The sequence below is a fragment of the Lagopus leucura genome, unplaced genomic scaffold, assembly GCF_019238085.1.
Source record: "Lagopus leucura isolate 7727_CA_CO unplaced genomic scaffold, USGS_WTPT01 Super-Scaffold_100012, whole genome shotgun sequence".
NCBI classification, from domain to species: domain Eukaryota; kingdom Metazoa; phylum Chordata; class Aves; order Galliformes; family Phasianidae; genus Lagopus; species Lagopus leucura.
In genome coordinates, this window is record NW_024962267.1 from 7,748,568 (window position 1) to 7,769,893 (window position 21,326).

At 36.4% G+C, this 21,326-nt stretch overlaps 1 protein-coding gene across 2 annotated transcripts in view; it reads right to left on the minus strand.

Moving 5' to 3' along the window:
* The window catches only part of CERKL (ceramide kinase like), a 49,308-nt gene that overhangs the window by 24,795 nt on the left and 3,187 nt on the right, over positions 1-21,326 (minus strand). For both annotated transcript variants that reach the window (XM_042874738.1, XM_042874737.1), the window contains exon 2: positions 2,399-2,641. In XM_042874738.1, coding sequence (XP_042730672.1) covers positions 2,399-2,641 — 243 coding nt within the window. The remainder of the gene's footprint in view (positions 1-2,398; positions 2,642-21,326) is intronic.

Sequence of the window (21,326 nt, forward strand, 5' to 3'; positions counted from 1 at the left end):
AATAAACAAAAAAGATCTCACTAGAACAGACTTCCACGTAAAAACTAATCCCCGATATACTTGCAACTGCTGTTGGTTAATAAATGAACAACACTTTAAAATCCAAAAAAGAGTAAGATAAACAAGTAGAAATGTTTTTTGTTTCAGCTGCTGGAGACATACCCTTCAGTAATGTTTAACCATGTGACAAATACATATTTACTGACAGCCATATTCATTCAGCATACAGACATAATGTTGACAAACCACCTCCTTTAATTTGCTCTGGCCTCACAGAAGAAAAAAATCATCCAAGAATGTAAGTCAATTGTTAATGAAAACTTTTTTCTGATATGAAACATAACAACAACAAAAAAATGTTATTTTGGAAGGGTATAATTTTATTTTTTTCCTGCAGTCTATAAATAAACAAAAAAGAGCCAATTTGAGTTCATTAGTGAAGATGTCCTAAGATGTCCTCAGCACTATTACAAAAATAAGCTATGGAAAAAAATAGGAAAACTTATCACCATTTCTAGCAGAGATATATTAATGTACCTTTTGCAATTTTAATTAACAAACAATCAGCAGAACTTAACCACACTTTCTACTTTTAGTCCAGAACTGTATCCTACTGGAGCCTTCCGGCCAACGTTTGGTGTATTTTTAATCAAAATAATTTTTTTCCTGAATTATATTATTAGTTTATTATTATATTATCACCATTGTTTGAATGACTGATGTTTCTGCCACTCTGAGTGTAGAAATGATACTGTCAATTTGCTGATTTTCTGCATAGAGATACAGTTTAAGTACTTACTCAGTCTTCAATAACCAATACTATATAAAACTTCTACTACAACTACAGAATTTGCAACAATAAACACTTTAGTAAATGTTGCAGGGGTTGTGTTTGGTTATTTCCCCCATACACACACTGAGTCCTGATTATTCCTGAAGCAAAAAGAAAGGAGAAAATGCACTGATTAAACATCAAGCAAAATCTGCACAAGGTTTAACTTCTGGAGAAAGACCAAAGCTGAAGGAAGAGCCAGAGACAGCAACATTGCACAGAACGCTTTTTTCAGGTTCAGGTGGCTTCCAATTACAAAGCTATGAAACAGAGGCTGCACCTCGAAGTCAAGGCAACCTGAGCAAGAGATACTGCTGCTTTTTTTTTCTGTGAACATATGGTATCACTGCTCCTGATGGATGGAGGGTAATCTGGGAACAAAACAGACATTTGCTTCTTATGCAAATGTCTTCGCTTTTATGGGTAGCTGGAGATCTGCAAGAATCTTGGCACTTCTGCAGATTTCAATATTTAGTGATAAGGCCTTTCAAAAGGAGCAAAGGAAAGTATGTTTTTATACACAATTTTGTTTGGAAGATCCAAAGCATGTTGTAAGCAAACAGTACACACACCTAAAGCATGTTATTTTACTTTCTCTGATATCTGTTTTTGGCAAAGTAACTTTAATAGAAGTACACTATAATTCAGCATTGGCAGTGCCACAACAAACATTAACAGAGATTTGAATGCTCTAATCTGCCTCAGTATTAACAATTCAGCTGGAGTTTTAACAGCCTATTATAAGATCAGTTGTTTTTCTTCCATAATTAAGAAATTCATTTGCTGTGGTCAGTAAACAGAAACATTTTGAAGATAAACCAGAGTTTGGTTTGTATTTTTCTGTTTTGTTTTAATTACAAGTGCACTATACTACATGTCTTTCCAAAACTGAAGGTCTTAAATTACAGTGAAAGGGTTTGGCTTGTTTTTTTTTTTTTGTTTTGTGCTGTTTCCACCACATACATACCTTCTAAACAGTGAATGTTTCTTTAACTTGAATTAGTTTCCATGAAAAACACAACTATCAGGGGTTAACAAAGCATCCCAAAAACATTATTAGCCCAGGCAAAACCAGAAAGATAGTTCTAAAATAAAGAATTGCCTCTTGTCAGTAGCCAGTGTCAATACACTTTGTACAAAATTATACAACAAGGGTCCTACAGAGCCTTAAGAGCACTTCCACCTGTGAATTTATGAAGGAGAAAAGCCTGTCCTGTTAGCCTCTAAGAATCTGCACATCTCAAGTGGAAGCTCTTAAACAAGCTCTGGGCAGCCTCTGAAGAGTCCAGAATACAATCAGCCACTCGCTTGCAGTGCTTGAATACTTTAAGTAATAACATCAGATGCAAAAGCAGCATCTTTTTCTACAGATGCATTAGTCATCATCACTTTCTTAATCTGGGCACTTCACTACGTAGAATGTCAGTAGCAAACATTTTCCAACAACATTCATATGTTTGTGTTTTAATTTTCACAGACAAAACAGTTTCTCTAAGCTTCATTAAACCTAATGCTTTACTGATATAAACAAGTGTGAAGTAATATTAACTCAGATTAAGTGCTTACCGTTCAAAATTTCCTTTAGACAACTAAACCATGAATGACAATGGTCTTCACTGAAGTTATTCAAGTGGATAGCACAGTCTGTTAGTTTATTTTCTTCTTTATGCAAGCATTTAAAAACAGTGATACCCAACAAAGTACCACCTTTCTTCTGTCCAACAAAACGGCGACGCTTCACTTTCACTGAAAATACATCCTTCATTTCAATAATCTCCTCTTTCACCTGTAAAGCTGTACTGGAATCACCTGAAGGGAAGGGGAAAAAAAAACATTATGAGTTGAATAGGAGTAAATATCTTAAAAAAGCATATAACAGCAACAACAACAACAAAAAAAAAACTTATGGCTTCAGCACTAGCTTCAAGTTTTCACAGAATAATGGAATTATTTGAGTCAGAAAAGACCCTTGTAGGTCTTCAGGTCATCTACATCTATAGAGGGAACAGGATGCTCAGAGTGCTATACAGTCTGACCTAAATGTTTCCAGGAATGGGGCATTCACCATCTCTCTGAGCAACCTGTTTCTGTTCTTCATCACCCTCAGTGTAAAACACTTTCATTCTTATATTCAATCTAAATTTCCCCTCTTTCAGTATGAAACTATTTTCTCTTGCCCTATCACATAAACCTCGATAAAGAGTCCATCCCTTTCTTTCTTGTAGCCCCCCTTTAGACACTGAAAGGCAACTTTCAGATCTCCCTAGAACTTTGTCTTCTCCAGGCTACTACATCTGCTTGTGCCTGTATTGAAATTTAGTGCATATCACATGCATCAGTTGATGGTCTTAGTTTGGTCTTGTATTTTACAAACTCTCTATTACTTAGGTTAGATATTCTGCTATACAAATAACATAACTTCAAAGAGTCTTTTGATATTGAAAGCACTAAAATTCTAGACTCTAAAAAAAAAAAAAGTTATAATCTCCCCCCTCCCTGCGTTTGTTGTTTGTTGTAACTGTTGTTACGTCCACAGGGCTAATTCTTTATTGTCCTTTGAATCAGAACTATCGGAGATCAAAAATTCTCTATGACACAAGCTGACTATATAAACATAGCTGATTAATTGTGTTTTTTTTCCCCATTAATACAAATGCTATTCTTGGGGTTTAAACCAGAGCAAGATCAGAAAACAGTTGAGTAAAACCAGAAAAATAAACCAAAAGCACATCACCAACTTGTCTTCTGAATTGTATTCATAACTTGAAAAGGAAAGACAAGTGGAAGAAAGTCTCAAAAACTCCTCCAACAGTTCAAGGCTCTTAGCACCAAGAAGAGCTTCTTCAGGCTGAAACTGAGAATTCTGTAGCTGTCATACACGTTGCCATTCAATTACAATAGTCGCAAATGCCTTTCTGAGTGCTATTAAACAAGCTACTCTGGTACAAACTTTTCCTGCTCCCTTAAGCTACAAAACATTTGAATTCTCAGAATCAACCTAATTCAAGTACACAATTTGAAAGAGAAAAAAAAAAAAAAAAAAAAAGGCATAATTCCTGTAGGAGATGGATATTCTGGACCGGAAAAAAAAAGACCCTCTACTATCTACATAACTACAGCAGATGCAATGTGCTGTAGACCAACAAAGAAAGGTCGCCTTGCAGCCCAAGGCAAGAGTAACTAGAAACCAGAGTTTCCCAAATCTTTTCCAAACGTTGCAGCAGTTCAAATGGTTTATTAGTGGAAAAGCTACAGGGCATGGTGTGTGATGAATGCCATGCACTGAGAGAAAGCTCAGGGTAAGGTGCAAAACCCTGTCGTGGTACTCTTGCTGGAGACATGAGCAGCATGAGACTGCAAAATCAGGTGCTGCCTCCCTCAGTACACCACGCTGAGCTGAGCGCCTCAGCAAGTCCACCTTTTTTGAGCAGGAAAAGTCTGTGTAACCACCTGCGAGGCTCTGATCCAGCATTTGTCAGCACCACCGACAGCGACCACATTTCCATCGGAGCCCCAGGGCAGCGTCCAACACGTCCAAAGGGTGAGCTGATAGCACAAAGGAACCTTAACACCTACATTGCACCACATCTGACATCTCGGTTTTTACCAACTTTACATTGCTCCTCTAAAACATTTGGGAGTAAATAGCCTTTGAAGACCTTAAATGAAGTAATTCCTAGAGACATCCTGAATTTCTTACTTTGAACAACACATATGTTTAGGTTTTGTTTAATATGCATATTTAGTACCTGTCTTAACTTTTAAAATAGCATTTTCAAGGAGGGGTCTGCTCTTTTTCCAGGAAGACTTGTGCTTTCAGGCACAAATTCCAATGAAAATTCCAGCACACACTCAACAATTTAGGAAATTTAATAAACAAGGACACACAAAATATAATGACAATTGTCCTGCAGCAGCAATGAGGCCACAGCATTTATTCACTCAGAACAGTATAAATATTTTACTTTTTTTTTTAAATATCTTAAGTCAAATAACATTTCCAATTAACTATTAGCTTTGCTGAGATATCAGAAATTCTGTTATGCTGATGTTATACATACAAACAATAACTGGATTACAAAGTCTAGTCTATTTGCCCTGCACAGAACAAGTAAAATAAGTGCCTGCTAAAATACTTTCTGCTATGAGTTCCCATAAAGTACCAGTCATAAGTCAGTAAGTCTCATCTTGTCTTCTCATGCTATTTCAGCCAGGTCTCAAAGCTTCCTCTCCCTCCGTATTTGTCAGTCTTGTTTTGCTGAGATGCACATTAAAACTTTAGATAACCAAATAAAGCACTCATAATAGACAGCACTGCACTTCCAAAAACAGTGTTTGACTCCAGCTGTTTTACTGTAACATAACTTTCAAACACAGCATAGAGAAGTATATAAACTATAGGAACACTGAAACATGCAAAAGCATAATCCTCAAATTTTAAGTTGCAGAGAAAATACCAAACAAGCTAGTAGGATCAGGGCAGCCAATCTTTACTGAGATTGGAAAGAACTCTGCATACAAGGCCTTAGGAACATCTTACAATATTTTTAATCTTCTATTTTTACTGAAAATAAGATAATTTCTAATATAGTAAAATCCTATAAAACAATTCAGGTGAAAATTTAAGTCAAGCTGTATTTATAAAATAACTCTAATGTGTAATAACAAGAAAAATTACTTTAAAAATAAAGTTTGTATTGGATTAGACTTTTTAAACTTCACCAAAGCAGTTTGTTAGTATCACGTTGGTTACTGGTAGCTTTTTCAGGACATCAACTGTCCTCTCACATTACTTAGAAAGATATTGGGTACCATCTGTTCTTGCAAAAGATTTAAGTATACATCTATTAGATATCATGCTATTTATTTAATTCAGTACCCACTTCCCATTGTTGTATCTTCTGAAAAAAACTCAATTTAATTACAAGGAATAAAGATAATCTCTTCTACCGGGCTGCCTGTCATCATGAGAGCTGAGAAGGAACCTGTACAAAGTAGGTTACAGGCGTTAGGAAGACTAAAACTAGCAGTACTTAACATTTAACAAAGAACTAACAAAAACAGAGTATATGGTACTTAAAAAAAAAAAAAAAAAAAAATTACTATAAGCCAAGAGCTTGTCTAAATCAATCTCAGCACATCTGTCTGATGTAGAGCGTAAACAGGATTAGAGTTGGATTTATCTGCTTGACGCTAATTGTACTCACAGTTTCTGCACATGTCCACCTTTTTTTTTTTTTTTTTCCTCCCCAAATACAGCATGAAAAGAAAGCCTGTCTGATACATGAATTTCTAGGAAGTTTTATGCCTCTATTTATCCTATCACTGATTTTAATAAAATGAGAATATCCTACATTCTTCCTGTTTACAATTATCTAATCTCCTATTTAATAAAAAAGATGTCTAAATACACCATAATAAGCTAAATCAAAGGGTGAGATACTGATGCACTCAAATACAGTTTAATTGCAAATTGTAAATGTTTTAATTCATTCAGAGAGTGAAATTAAGCTTTAAAAAAAATTCTCACATTTACAGCAAACTTGATCAAAATACACTCAAGAAAAAAAGTTTGACAGAAAATAGAACAGCTTGCAAAGTGCATTATTAAGACATAAACACTTCAACAATAAAATGTTTATTGAACTGTTATCTTACAGTAGAGGCCCAACATCTAGAAGAGGTGAGTAGATCTGAGGACCTAATTCCTATAACAGGTATCTGGAGTACATTAAAAAGAGAAATACACATGTGAGGTGGGTGTATGGTTCAAGTACAAGATTTGGAAATAAGGAAAAATGGGTTGTGCTTCCTTGTTCATTAATTCTTCCTACGACCTTTAGAAAGCCATTTCCCCGCCTAACTATATTTTATAGATCAACTTATTGAAAATTTTGTCCCACGATGCTTTGAAAATTTGCCTCATTAATTGTTCATTGCTATATCTGAGCACAGTATAAAAACAAAATATTTAATTAGAAATAAAAACTATCAAGAATATACCAAAGAAAATTCAGCAAACAACAGTAGTTACTGTAGTAGTAACACAGTAACTACAAGTAGTTACACAGATCTTACACAGCATGAACACTATTTTCAAAATGACCATTCCAGATATACAATAAGGTATAATGGAAAAGGAAATAGATTTCATTTTTCATTCAATGTAACTGGACAACGTGTTTACAAATTCAAGCTTAGCAGTATTTACTTAGATATAATAATGTTAAATAATGTCTAACGAATACATACAGGAAAGCAACTATTAACTTAAGCCTATTTTTCCCCTTAGAATGTGCAGTGAAGTGGCACGCCACTGCTTCATGAAACCACTCCAGAGTTTTCTACTACAACATTGATTAAGAAGGATCAGTAACGAAGACCACAATGGTGCAAGTATGATCATCCTTGCCAAAAACGCTGAGAAGTGCCATATAGCTCATGTCAGACTACTCAGTATTAGTTAAACACTCTAAGCATAAGACAGAAAAGCTTTTTTCAGAACATCTGAATATTCAAGTGCTTTCTATTTCAGAAAGACAGATCAGGCAACTCCTTGGGAAAAAAGTTGATGCAATGCCTCTTACTCTCTCCCATAAACAAAGAAAGAAAACTTCACTTCTTGGCCAGAATAGTGATGAATGAACTGGAGAAACAGTGAGAGAAGGCCCAGGCTTCAAAGGAGTTTGTGTTGTTTTGTTCTGTTTTTCCTTTGAAGACCACCTTTACACTACTGCCCTCCTTTTAAATGATGTTATAAAAGATATACAACTCAACCAAGGCTCTACTCTAGAAAAATGTTTTCCAAGCTGTTTGATCTCCTAGGGAACGGTGAAAAGTCCAGGAAATATTACAAAGTACAGAAGGGATGCATCTCCGTTCCTCCAGAGCCAGAAAATAAAAGCAGGGTGCAAACACTACCATCATATTTTCATGCCACTATTTACTGGCAGCAACAGCTGTAATCCTTCAGGGCAGAAAATTGAGCTTAAAAGCATCTGACAGGAATATAACCAATTTTCATTTTCCTTTACAGGGTGAAGTGATGTATTTTGCCAAGCCAATGCTACACCTTGCTGCTTATCTCTCTTCCAATACAGGCAACTACCACATCCATGTAGTCCAATCCTTCCCTTTGTGTTGTGTCTGGCACTTGGCAAAATCAAGCTGAATTAACTCAGTTCTCTGAAGTAGCACAGACTGTAGACTTTATTTTATTTTTTTGCTGGCTTAGGCTTCTCACAAGGTGGTTAATACAGTCAGTCAAACACAAGTCCTACAAAACCAGGGATGATTTAGGGTGGTAAGGAAATACACAGAGGAAAAGAAAGAGGAACTGGAACTGCCTCCTGCCGTCAGCAGAAAGAACGGTTTGACCAAGGTGCTGTGCATGTTCACTTCAAATTGTTAACTCCTCAAAGATCATGAAAGGACAGATGAACAAAAGTCTGCAAGAACTAGGAAAGATGCACAGTGGTTTCCCAAAATTTTTTAGAATTCTATTTACATATTTTTAAATATATATATATATATATATGTATATATACATATATATATACACACACATGTATCTAACTCGTAGAATAAAGCTCCACTTTATAAGCCTGTAATAGCACATTAAGTAAGTTAGTTTTGTCGGATAAGAAATTACGAACTATTTTAGTATAGCAGCAAAAGGCACCATGACAATTATTCACTATTACTGCTTAGTGAAGCCATGTGAAAGAAGGAAAAACATCTGAAATGAGGGTAACTAGTGGGTTCACTCACTTCTTTAAAGGTGTTTATTTAGCTGTCCAGGAGTACACTCCTATGCATCAAGTAGAGTACAAGCATAACGGTCCTATAAATAAAAAGATTATAATGGAATATTATTTTCATAAGGAACTAGCATAGTCAAATCAAATGTGTTTCAGTCTCTACCTGTAAGAGTCCCTCCATGCTATTACAGTGCAATCAGTTTAATATGAAACAGTCCAAGCAGAGGCCAGAATCCCAACCTCCTTTTCTTGACTCAAAGTTTTACTGGTTACTTGCTTCTTCTGGCCTGTCATCCTCCCCTCTCCTCTCTCTCTCCATATTCCAAATTTCTCTTTTCACAAGACTGATTGACAAATGGTTGATTCCAATCCCTATTTCTCCACCACATCTTTTTAAACACTAATATTTTTATTTATTTATTTATTTATTTTAAACACCCTCATCAAACCTAGTGGGCTTTGCTGCATTGTCACAGCAACTATCGGAGTTGTTTTTTCAGGAGATATCCTTGGTATCCTGTGCTGAAGCACACTCAAGGACCTAAAATGCAGGTAACTTTCATTATGCCTTTAATAGAACAGCCATAAGCAAATATCTAATAAAACAAAATAATATGAAACTGCCTAACTCTAGTTTAGCCAAGACAAGAGTCAAAAAACAAAGTTTGAAAGTAGCAAAGGGAACACAGAGACTAAATCAAACAATGGTTTAATTAATCTCAGACCATAAGGCCAGAATTCAGTTCAGCTCAGAGGACGCCTTTGCTGGATCTGTCTTCCTTTTAGAGATGAGCCAGGCCTGGGAACACTCTCTCTAAGCCTGATCAGGCCTCAGGAGTGACAAAGCATGTAGCAACCCGGGTTGAATTAAAGCTCTTCACAGAAAACCCTCATGGAAGAAGAGTTTCTCCAACAGAGAACTTGAAGGAGATGAAAAATAACCCCAAAGGAGAAGTTCTGCTAGGTTGGCCAAAAAGAAGAAAGGCAGAGAGAGAACCCAAACCTAATGCACTTTAGAGGAAGTATGAAAGTCTTTGCTTTTTTAATAGTTACATTTTCTCATTAACATCACATTAAGAAAGAGGTCACTGAAAATAAATTTAATACAGAAAGCTCAAATATGGCTCAAGTACGGCTCAAATACTGCCTAATTTCATAATGTGATTGGAAAAACAGCAACTTTTTTTTTTTTTTTTTTTTTTTAAACAAAGTGCCTGAACCTCCAGGACCTTTTCTGTAAAAAGGAGTTATGGCAAACATCCATGCAACAACAGTGGAACAAACATTGGCTGTTTTCACCCTTTTATAAAGCCTTGGCAGACACAGCCATCAGACCAACAGCACCACTATCATATGAAGGAATTAGTTTAAAAAGTGTGATCTGTGAAATAAAAGAGTGGGATCTAACAATGATGTGATTTGATACAGTGGGTCAGCAGAGTTGAAAAGTACTAGAGAAACCTCTACGAGGTAACAGGAGCTGCATTTTGCACTCCTTTGAAGAATCTCACACACACCAGTTTGTATCTACTGATTTATGTCACAATCAAGACAACTGACTCTGTCATTTCAGGAAGTAATGGGGAAAAATAAAAATTGCCTCTTACATCCACATGACATCACCACCAAGTCTGATCAATTACAAGTTAATAATCAGTTCTACTTGGACTCATCACCAAGGATTTACTTCAGTCTCAAATACAGATTTACAGAACATCAAATACTGATAAATATCAGTGTCTTGTGTTCAGGAATACCAACATGCCTCAAACATTTGAATTTTGTTTTTTTTTTTTCTGGAAAGATTTTCAAAGCCAACATTTTCCTCTCAGAGAAAAAAAAAAAAAAGAATTGACGCATTCCATTCTAAAGAGAGCAATTATCTTCCATAAGCTACTGGTATTTCATGCATATTGACATTCACGCATTTAGGTATTGAAGCACAGCTATCAGCTACTAGTTAAACTTCATCCATGAACTTCTCATCGACTAACAGTTACCTGTTTGGTTTCAAACTCATCTCTCCTATGTTTCTAGGAGCTTTCTTCATAAACTCAGCCAACGTTTGTGCCTGCCTGCCCTTCCCATGCTTGCCCAAGGGTAGGACATGGCAGCAGCACCACTAGAATCCTCTGACAAGAAAAAAAGCTTTCCCTCACCACCACCAAGTGAGCTCACTTGCCATTTCAGCTCACTTGCTGCACAGGAACAGGAAGAATGTAAGACTACACCATTTTGCCTACAGAGATGAATGAATCCCATTTTGTTCGTGTACACCACACTAAATAGACTTAAAAGAAAAACAGGAAAAAAGACAATTTTATTAGATTATCTTTATAATAAACATCTTCCCTTGCTTTTAATGAAACTGTTCATATTTCTCTAGCAAACTTTGCAAAAATATTTTTGGCATATTAAAAATATATATTTTATACAACATGGCATGAATGTAACAACAAATAATTGCTTAGAACACATTGTAACATTTAAGGTATAGTCAGCTATCCAGTCTACAATTGAGACTTTCACACAAAGAAAAAAGCTGCTAGAGTATTGCATTGTGAAAGCTTTCTGGTATTACTTTCATAGTTAGTATAGGGAATTGGTTACACTTACAGTGATGCATAATCCTGTGACTGAGAAAATTATGTTCTCAGACTTTCATCAATTCTGTTTGTGGCTTAACTCTATGGCAAAGCTCTCACGAAAGATTTGATACCAATATGATGTGACACAAGTGAACCAAACCTTAATTTCACTCACAGTAAGAAATCACAGGATTAAGTAACACTGTGCAGTCTTTTAGAAAAGTTTATTGCTTCCAGATGGATGCAAGTTTCCTTTCAGCTCTGATTGTATCTTCTGTACACAGGGTGCCAATTTTGCTATAAATATAGACAAAATGCAGTTATAAAGATAAATTATTAAAATATTGACATAAACAGGCTTATACAATACCACCCCTTTCTACAAAGTAAGGACACACACATTAAAGTTAGTACTTATCACAAATGTTCAATATTAAAACATGTATGCCCATTTCAGAAATTACAGTCCATATCTGAACAAGCACAAATTTACAAGGTATCCATAAAATGACTTCTAATTTAAACTGCTTGCTCTTTGCCCCATGTTGTGTAGTGCCATGTGTTTCTCTGCATGGTGCACGCAACCAAGATGTCCACCTGTGCCCATGTATCTGTGCTGCAAGCTAAGTATATGCTTATTCCACTTAGCAGCAAAACTGTTGAATATACTGCAGTACACTTCTGTTGAATTAAAACTGTAAATAACAAATTCATTTAAGGTAATTAGATTTCAAACTACATCACAAGATATTGAAAAATAGATCAACGGCTCTGCAGCAAAATTATTTAATAAAAATAATTGTGGAGAATATCTGATCAGCACATATAATGCTACATTCAAAAATAATATGAAAGTTACTTTGTTACTTTTAAGTCTTTCCAAGACTAAAGCTTCACATCTTTGCAAGTACTAATAGCCTCCAAAAAAAAAAAAAAAAAAAAAAAAAGAGGCTCTTAGTGCTTTGTTTTTAAGCAGATTCCCTGATAGCTCCATTTGCTCCTCCTAACACCAGTATTGTAACTGTAGCAACATACCACGTTTATATATTAATTCCTTATTGCCATCACTGAAGGCAACTGGTAGCTAAGCATGTGAGCTTAGAGACATTTCCATGGTCTTCTGAAGATACTTGGGGAGAAAAGTAACAATCACACAAAGAATCACAGACACAGCTGGGACAACGAAGAAAAATGAAAAATACCAAGAAGTACCAGGATCAAAGAAAAAAGGCTACTGATCAACATGTCAAAATACCCAACATCAGATGAGATTTCACTGTTACAGAGATGCACCTCAGATGACAAAAATACTCCTTACACTTCTGAATTTTTTATTCTACCAAAACGTTAAACGATAGCAGTACATCAACTGCTCACAAATCTAAAGGGATCATCATTGTGAGAGGCAAATGCAGACCCTGGCAATTTTACTCATAGCATACATACCCCACCAGACTCATATTCAGGGTAGTCATACAGCAGCTAACAAATGCAACTTCAAACTGGATTCAGCAGCAGCAGCTTAAGTTATTTTCACATTGCTTCAGAAATCAGTCAACTGGCTACCTCCATCATTAAAGCTATTCTACAGCCTTTGCAACAGCCTGAGACTAAGACAATTCAAGTAACCATATTTTTTACAAGATCTTATGCTATGTATTACAATAAACGTATCTCACATCTGTCCTCTTTTCAAAGCCAAGTGAAGGGTATCTTAGAGTCATTAAAGCTCTTTCTACAGAAAGCCATCAAAACTGTTTCAAAACTCATTAAGCAGGTTCAGCCTAAGAAGTATACCAAGGGAAGAACAACACGTCTATAGTTGGAAACATTAACACTGAACAACAAATCAGAGAAAAAATGATCCAGAAAAATTTTAAACATTACTTATCTCCATCTTTTACAATCAACCAAATGGTCATTAATAAAGACAGAAAAAAACTTTGCAGTCCAAAACGGTCGACACAGAACAAAAGTCTACATAATAGACATAAGCACCTTGCAAATGGAAGGCTAGGCAAACACTGAAGTTCAATTTCTACCAAGAAAACTTGCCTAGCAGTGCAAATACAGGTAAAGTTACAGGCTAGTAATGTTACATAAAATAGCATTTAAGTATAAATTAGTTGCTTTCTGGTACATAAGACCAGCAACATCAGCTCAGACCAAGAGTCCATCTGTCCCAGTATCCTGTGTCAAACCACAGCCATAAGCAGATGCTAAGAGAAGAAAAGGAATAAAGCAAGCATTTATTCCATTTTCCCCTAATGCTTTTCCACAGCCCACCTGTCTTCAGTTGGGATAGACTGAACTGACTGGTGTCTCGGTATGTAACAGCCCTCAAATGAGGCCTTCAGTCTCCATATGAATCCACAAAATCTTCTAGCATAAATAACATCCCTGCAATAGGTTTCACAGTTCTGTTACCACTGTATCCTTTTGTTTTGAGCCTGGTCCTTCTTATTAGGTACACCTTACTTATTATGTTGAAAGATAGAAAGCTATGGCCATCTGTTCCTTCCTTGCCCCATCACAATCATCTCTCTTTCAGATTATAGAGTAATAATCCTTAACATAACAATCTTTACAACTGTTTAAGTGATAGATGACATTTTCCACTGAATAAACTTAGGATTGCACACACTAAGAACGGCCTAGTGACAGCTCCTGATCTTGATCCCAAGCTGATGACATTCAAAGACCAACACATTATACCACAGTTAATTGTATTGACTCTTGGTTCGCTGTCACGTCTGTAAAACAGGTATATCTCTGAAATTGCACTGTAGGACAGAATCAACATCTAAATGCTTTTCCATTTCTACTTTAACAGTCCCCAAACATACAAATTCAATGCCCCTTCTTTTCTATGTTTATCCCATACTAATTTTTCCCTCTTCTATCCTGTTTCCCAACCATGTTGTTGATACCAAAGCCATTATGATGTTTTCAAGCAGCCTTCATTCCACTTAATAGAAAACAAACAGTAGAAGTAAAACCAACCAACCAAAAAAAAAACAGAGAAACATTTTTCAAGACATGTTTCTTTCTACTGCAGGTTTCATTAATCTGCTCCTACACACAAACTAATACTGTTCATCTGTTAGACTTGCAAATGTAACGAGCAGTATCTGCTTTAAGCAAGATAAACCAGTGTAAATGTATAAATCATCCTCAACTCAGAATTGATTTCCTGTGTATATGTTCCACAAGCATTCTTACAAAGCACATAAGACCTAAGGACAAAACTTCAAAAGCACCACCTGCTTGTTTCCAAACGCAAGAGCAAATAAATGTATTTTTGTTTCATTTTTATTCGTACTGCAGTAAAACAAATCAAAAACCAAACAAACAGAAGAAAGAGAAAAACCAATAAAAATTTATCAGGTACTCTTTACCTTTGTTTATTAATATTTTCTAGAACATTCGTAGTTGTTAGTCTTCCTCCAACACAGAAGATCTAGGAACAAAAAAAGGAGCTGGAGATCTTTGCAGCCTTGTTTAAGGAGCATGTCACGGAAAACTGATGATCAATCATTACATTCCATGTGAAATACTCATAACCCTTCTATTTCCTCTAATAAAAATAATACCAAGTTAAAGACAGACATCTATTCTAAATGTTTTCCTGATTATCATAATATGTCACACATTTGGGCTTACCCTGGAACATACTAACAACAGAAATTGTTGCACAGTGCAACAAATCTGTTTGAAGTTTGAAGTCCACATGAGTGACCACTGTCTTCAGCCATCTATCTGTCAGAGCTGTGATAAGACTGATTCCTGTCTGTGTGGTGCAACCAGGGAGAGGTGATTAGACAAGACAGAACAGGCTCTGAGGAAGCCCAGTCCCACTCAGTCCTGGCTGTTCGTGGCATTGCTCAGCAGACTGGGACATCCCAGCAGGCCCAGTGACAGCACTGGGCCAGAGAGAGGACCCAGGCAGGAGCCATCTATAAAACACTCAACAGCTAACCAAGCAAATTTGCTTTTTGCACATAAAACAACAGGCAATTAACTGGAATTTTTTCCTATTTACTTTTAGTAATTTACAAGAACTGTCAGCTAAGCTAAATGAAATTAGCTTTTCCTTAAAAGCCATTTTCCCACATTACTTTGAGAATGTTTCACTTATTCCATTTATGCTATACTAAACAATATAGAAAAATATAAATACAAGGACAATTTTTGAACATCTTTCAAATCAGGGGTTTTAATGTAGTAATGAACTTTTATTTAATTGGAATTTAGCCTTTCCAGTTCAGTATCTGCAAAAGAGCACTGTATTTAGTCATCAGTATTTACCACTGTTACCCTTTGCACGATCATTTGTATGTGAAATCTTGTTTTTCCAAGACTGCCTGCACCATGTAAAGATCTGTTTCCAGGATACGTATAATTGTGCAGCACATAACATCTGTTGCTTTGCATTTTCTGAGCTTTGCAAAGCATACTTTCCTACAGTCACTTGAGTGTATGAACTGACAGAAGAGATATATGGTCACAGTGCAAACAAAATGACAGCTACGGCAACTATTCTGTGCTGAAAAGCATCTCAGTAACTCCCATCTTGCACTGCCTGAGTAGGCAGAAGCCAGGAAAATCAGTTTAGTACTGAATTTTGCCCACTAACTGACCACTTGCTTAGAACTGCTACACACAGGGAAGTAACAGCCACAAGTTAGATGAGAGAATTGCATGGTAACCCAAGTTACTGTGCTCCTTTAGTCAGATTTAGTACCTCCTGACCTCTACAAAGAAATGAGAGGTCATACCAAAGAAGATGCACCAGACAGATCTCACACATGAGAAGTGTTTTCCAGCAGATCCCTTTACAGAAAGGCTACCACACAGCATAGATCATAGGAAAATTCTGACCTACCATTTTCTAAATACCTTTTCTCTCCTCCCCACCCTTTTTTTTTTTGTTTGGTTGGTTGGTTAAAAAACAAAAACATATTTCTCTGTGTCTGGTAAAACTGGCAGACCCTTCTAACATAGGAAAAACAAATGATGGAAGTGGAAAGCAATCTTCAATACTTCTACATTATCTTTTTAATAATAGATCATTTGATCTATTATGGCCTTTGAGTACCAATTCTACCAAGAGTGGAAAGTAAAAAAAAAAAAAAAAAGAAACAACTTAAAATATTCTACAAACTCCGGTTTGCAACTGTGTTGCAAAACTTCCAGATTAAGAATGGCTTGATGTACATTCTTGGTTTTGCAACTGAAGGGCTTAATCTCTAATGCTCATAATACAGCATTCAGTGTTTGGCATTCACAGTACGCCCTACACTGAAAGATTTGTCAACATTCAGCTAGAATGACAAACACAAAACACAAGAAAAAAAATACAAGCACCTACCCATGAAAAAATAAACTAAGGATTTTCTTCAGTCTTAAAAAGAAGCATACCAGGAAAGTCTGGGGTGGGAATCAAAACAGACACCCACTCTCAATCTACAAATAAACATTCAGAAACACTCCCACAGGAGTTATAAGCAGGATAAAGACAGAATTGCAGATCTGTACTTCTGACAAATGTGGTCCTCTCCAAGCACCACACTCATTCCCAGAGGATAAACCTAGCCAACACTGTCCTATACCATTCATGACCACTCCCAAAAACTAAACAATGGGGAATTTGGACACTGTGGGAAACACAGCTTATCGATTCTTCTCTAAATAAGAACAAAAACTACTGGCAATTCTAGCACCACAAGATGTCCAGGTCTGTAGAGAACTTGTTTCTTTACCACGTTTAGGTTGGGTTTTGTTTGATCACCCCACAAGGACATACAGTAAGAAAACAGCCATGTTAAGAAGTTACGTGTTCTTATCAGTAGGAGCAACACATTTTTATTCTACACACTTTGAAAGTAGGAAAACACAATAGGCTTTTAGTTTCAAGCAAAAAAGATACAACTGCATTTTAAATACATTTAACTTTTTTCCTCTAGAAGCTTTGCCATTAAAAAAATATGAAGTAAATTACTTTCAGCTTCATAATCATCTTCAGAATTAATACACTGCTGGATAAAAAGGTATGAGATGACATTTCATGTCAATACACAAAGCAAAAAGAAATAAGAAGCACAGTTATTCCTTCAAAATACTGTCTCACATGTTTAAACATGCACTTAAGGTTTAAAACCATGAAAAGTATTACGTGAAAGCAAATACTATCTCAATACAAATATACATCATACGTTGGATGCAAAATAATCTGCCACTTTTCCAAATAACACGAGCTCAGCACGCTGGTTTTTCCTGCAGAGGACCACAGTCAGACAGTTTGATAATAAAAGCTGAAGTCCCACAAAAACATTTTCTGTTCTCCAACAGAGAGCATAAATTGAAATCACTGGCGCTTTCAACTCTTTATTATAGTCTACATAAAACTCAGCTCCCCAGCTACTTCCACGCGTGAAAGCTCATTACACAGCATGGCTACTCACCCAAGAAGAACTTCCAACAGCCTAACAAACCCTTCTGGTTGCATCTACAGGGTCATGACTTCACTGCCAGCTGCAGTGGCACGCCATAGCTTGCAACATCACGCAGTCAGCTCACTTGCAGACATGATCCTTAACTGGAACCACGGTCCAGAGGATGAGTTGTGCTTCATTCAATGGGGAAAGGATTCCTAAAGCACAAGAGAGGAGTTCTAAAACCACTTCCCTGGTGAAATAGTTTGGGAGACACTGTCCTAAACTGACCAACTGACCAAACTTATTTCAAGCCAACAGTAAATTTTGATAATAATAATAACAATAATAACGAAATGGTATTTTAAACAGTTGATCTGTCAACTTTACAGTTATGCGCAACTCTATAACATGTCAGAATATATTGAAATCCAATTAACTCAAAAGCCAGACAGTTAATGACTGTGACACAGAAATCAATTCAGAAAAATATCTTAGTATAATGCAATCCTATAGGAGGCTCAGTAGTAAATGATGAGAAGGTCGAATTTTGAAAGGAAACAGCAGATACCACCACAAAACTAGCAGATGTTCCTAAAGGATCATCTGCACAAAAACACAAGCATATGTGAGAGAAATCCAACACTATCGTGAAATCAGTTGCTGTCTAACATAATAGCAGTTCCTTATGGCAATATGGTACTACATGTATCAGATATTCAACACATTATGGCTTTTTGTCTGCACATACTGTTACAACAGAAGTCATAAGAACTAAGACCACTGATTTCCTTGGAAGGCAAACATAAACTCCATGATCTACTAGTATTAAGGTACACAGACAAGCCAATTCTTTAGGTTTGTGTTCTCAGGCATTCAGTCACTTAGGCTTCTTCATTCATCGTCTGAGAAGGATACAAATATTTTTAGAGTACGACCTGCACTGACATAAAAATTTACCTCTAAGAACAGTGCTTAATACAGTTGGATACAACTAAATGAAACAGCAAAGAAAAAGAGGCACTTTGTATCCTGTACCAATTTGTTTGTGCTTTTTTGGTATAAAATCAACAACCACTACTCATTACCTGCTATTCTTGTTAAATACATGTAACAAATAAGTATATGTAGCAAATAAATGCAATTAAATATATATATAGTATTTAAAAAAGTCTACAATGAACGGAAAATTGTTTCCCTAAGTTTTATATATTTTGACTCCAACAAGGGCAGACAACAGACTTCTTTTTATTTCTGTTTTGTCACTGTAAAATGCAGACAGAAATGTCTTCATCTTTCTTGTCAAAATACGAAACAAGAGAATGCAACAGAGCATCACATTCTGAGTTCTAGCCCATCTGTCACCACAAGCAGTCACAACCCCCGGGGCCAGGTGCCACGGATTTACGGCAGCACAAGACCTCACCAGGCAGCAGGATCCCCAGCGCTGCCCCACGCAGGTGCAGCCCCACCTTGCACACACCGGGGAGAGAAACAGCTGCAGGCGAAGCAGCCTTGGGGCCCAAGTGGACACGCTGTTTAAAAAAATAATAATAATAAAATAAAATGAATGAATGAAAAAGAGAAAGAAAAAGTTTAAGGCATCTTTTCCAAAGTTCTGTAGCTTCTTGTAGCTTACAGAGCACTGCTTCTAAATGTAAAGGACTGAAATAGCAGCCACAACCACAGGTCAAACTTGAGTGCCTTTATCAGAGATAACTGCTAACAAGAGAGTGAGCGTCACGTGAAAACCAAGATATGCCAGCAACACCTGACAATGGAAATGATGTAAAGGAGTGTAGCAGAAGGATACAAACTGGGGGACGATATGGTAAAACAACAACCATGGTGTAGGGAACCTGCTTTGGCAGGGGGGTTGGACTCGATGATCTCAGGAGGTCCCTTCCAACCCCTACAATTCTGTGATTCTGTGATTAAAAGATCACAGCAGCACCTAGAATATGAACAAGGCAGACAAAACAGTGCTTCTCAAAGGCTGAAGCACAATGCAATTCTGAAACTGGGGTATGAGAAAATACATTTGGTGGCATACTATTCTCAGTAGTTCTAAAAGAACTGTAATTACCATTGAAGAAGGGATGCTTGTACACACTAGTGCAATAGGGTATCAAAGATTGGTAAATATATGAACTTCATTTTTTTCAACACGTACTTTGAAATTCTTTCCATCCTGGGCTGCAGCCACTGCCCTTCGATGGCCAAGCAGGCAGGGCCAATGGAGAAAGCCAAACTCTGCCTTACCTCCAGAAAGTGCATGGCAAAGCTACATTATTGCTTAGCACAACAGGAGAATGAAAACATTAACCTCACCACCTTTAGGGAAGTCTAAAACTCGCCATTTTGTTGGCTACAAGAACTTTAAGGTAACAAAGCAGACAATATCAAAAACAAATACTTTTAGATTAAAATGTAAACACCATGAAGAAGAGTTATTTGTGTAACAGATAGATAGCTGCAGAATTCTATTATTTCAAACTCAAGTTACACTGGAGTGCAAGTCGCCAACATATGTTTTAACACGCATGTAAGCTCACACACATGAAGATACTTTGCAAGACTTCGCATAGAAAGCTATTTCATGGGCAAGAATTTTACTACCCTCTCTCTCTTTTTGAATACAGAGAAATAAAATACATTAAAAAGCCACTGCTGGATGCTGTGTGCGTGTTGATCCCTTTCAACAGATGCGAGGAGGTGCACAAACACATGAATAAGAGAAAAACACGAAAAAACTTCATGCAATGGAAGGAGTTCTGCACACAGCTAGCTATGAACTCTCCCACACTGACCTGCCACTGAAAGGAAGAAGACACACAGAATCAAGACGTGATGTCTACAAGTCCCCTGAAATAAATTCTCTTTAAAATAAATTCATTTATTTTATTCTTTTTTTTTTTTTTTTCCCAAAAAAAACCTGTAAATTAACAAATTCCTTCACAATTTCATGCAGCATTCACCCAAGAGATGTATTTTATGGACTTCTCAGAAAAAGAAAAAAACAATTAAGTCTCTTACACATTCAGAAACCATGGGATCACTTAAGACTGTATGAGTAATGAGTATGACTGTAAGACTTCATCCTTCAATTCACATCTTAGAGCCATATATTCATACAGTACATATACATCATTTGCACTTGTATTGTTTTTATATCTCTTCCTCAGAAGTACTTTTCCTATTTGGACAATACATAAAACACTTGGAGAAATTATGTTCTCTCCACATCACACACGGAATCAAAAGCTCCCCAATGTGACCCAAAGCTCACTTCAGTGCTTCACAGCCAGTTCCCACTTCCATTATTCCTCACTGACCAACAGACTGACAGATGTCTTACTTTAGAGATCCCAAACAGACTATTGGTATCCATTTCACCCACATCTGTTCCTAAATAGCCTTGGCAGCAGGCCACCCTCCACTTGGAATTAATTTTAAGTCCTTTATTGCTGATTCTTTCCCTGTTTCAATACATCAGTGATTTTTTCCTTATTGCTGCACTTAGGTAGAACATTTATAATTTCAGATTTTAATGAACAACAAGATGATACTATGCATACTTAGCCTACACACTGATCTTTTTTACTTCACTATAAAAGCATACTGTCGATAATATGCTAACCTCAATATTACTCCACAGCACTTTCTTGCCAGTCAATTAATTTAGAATATTTTGTTCTACTATTTATATTTT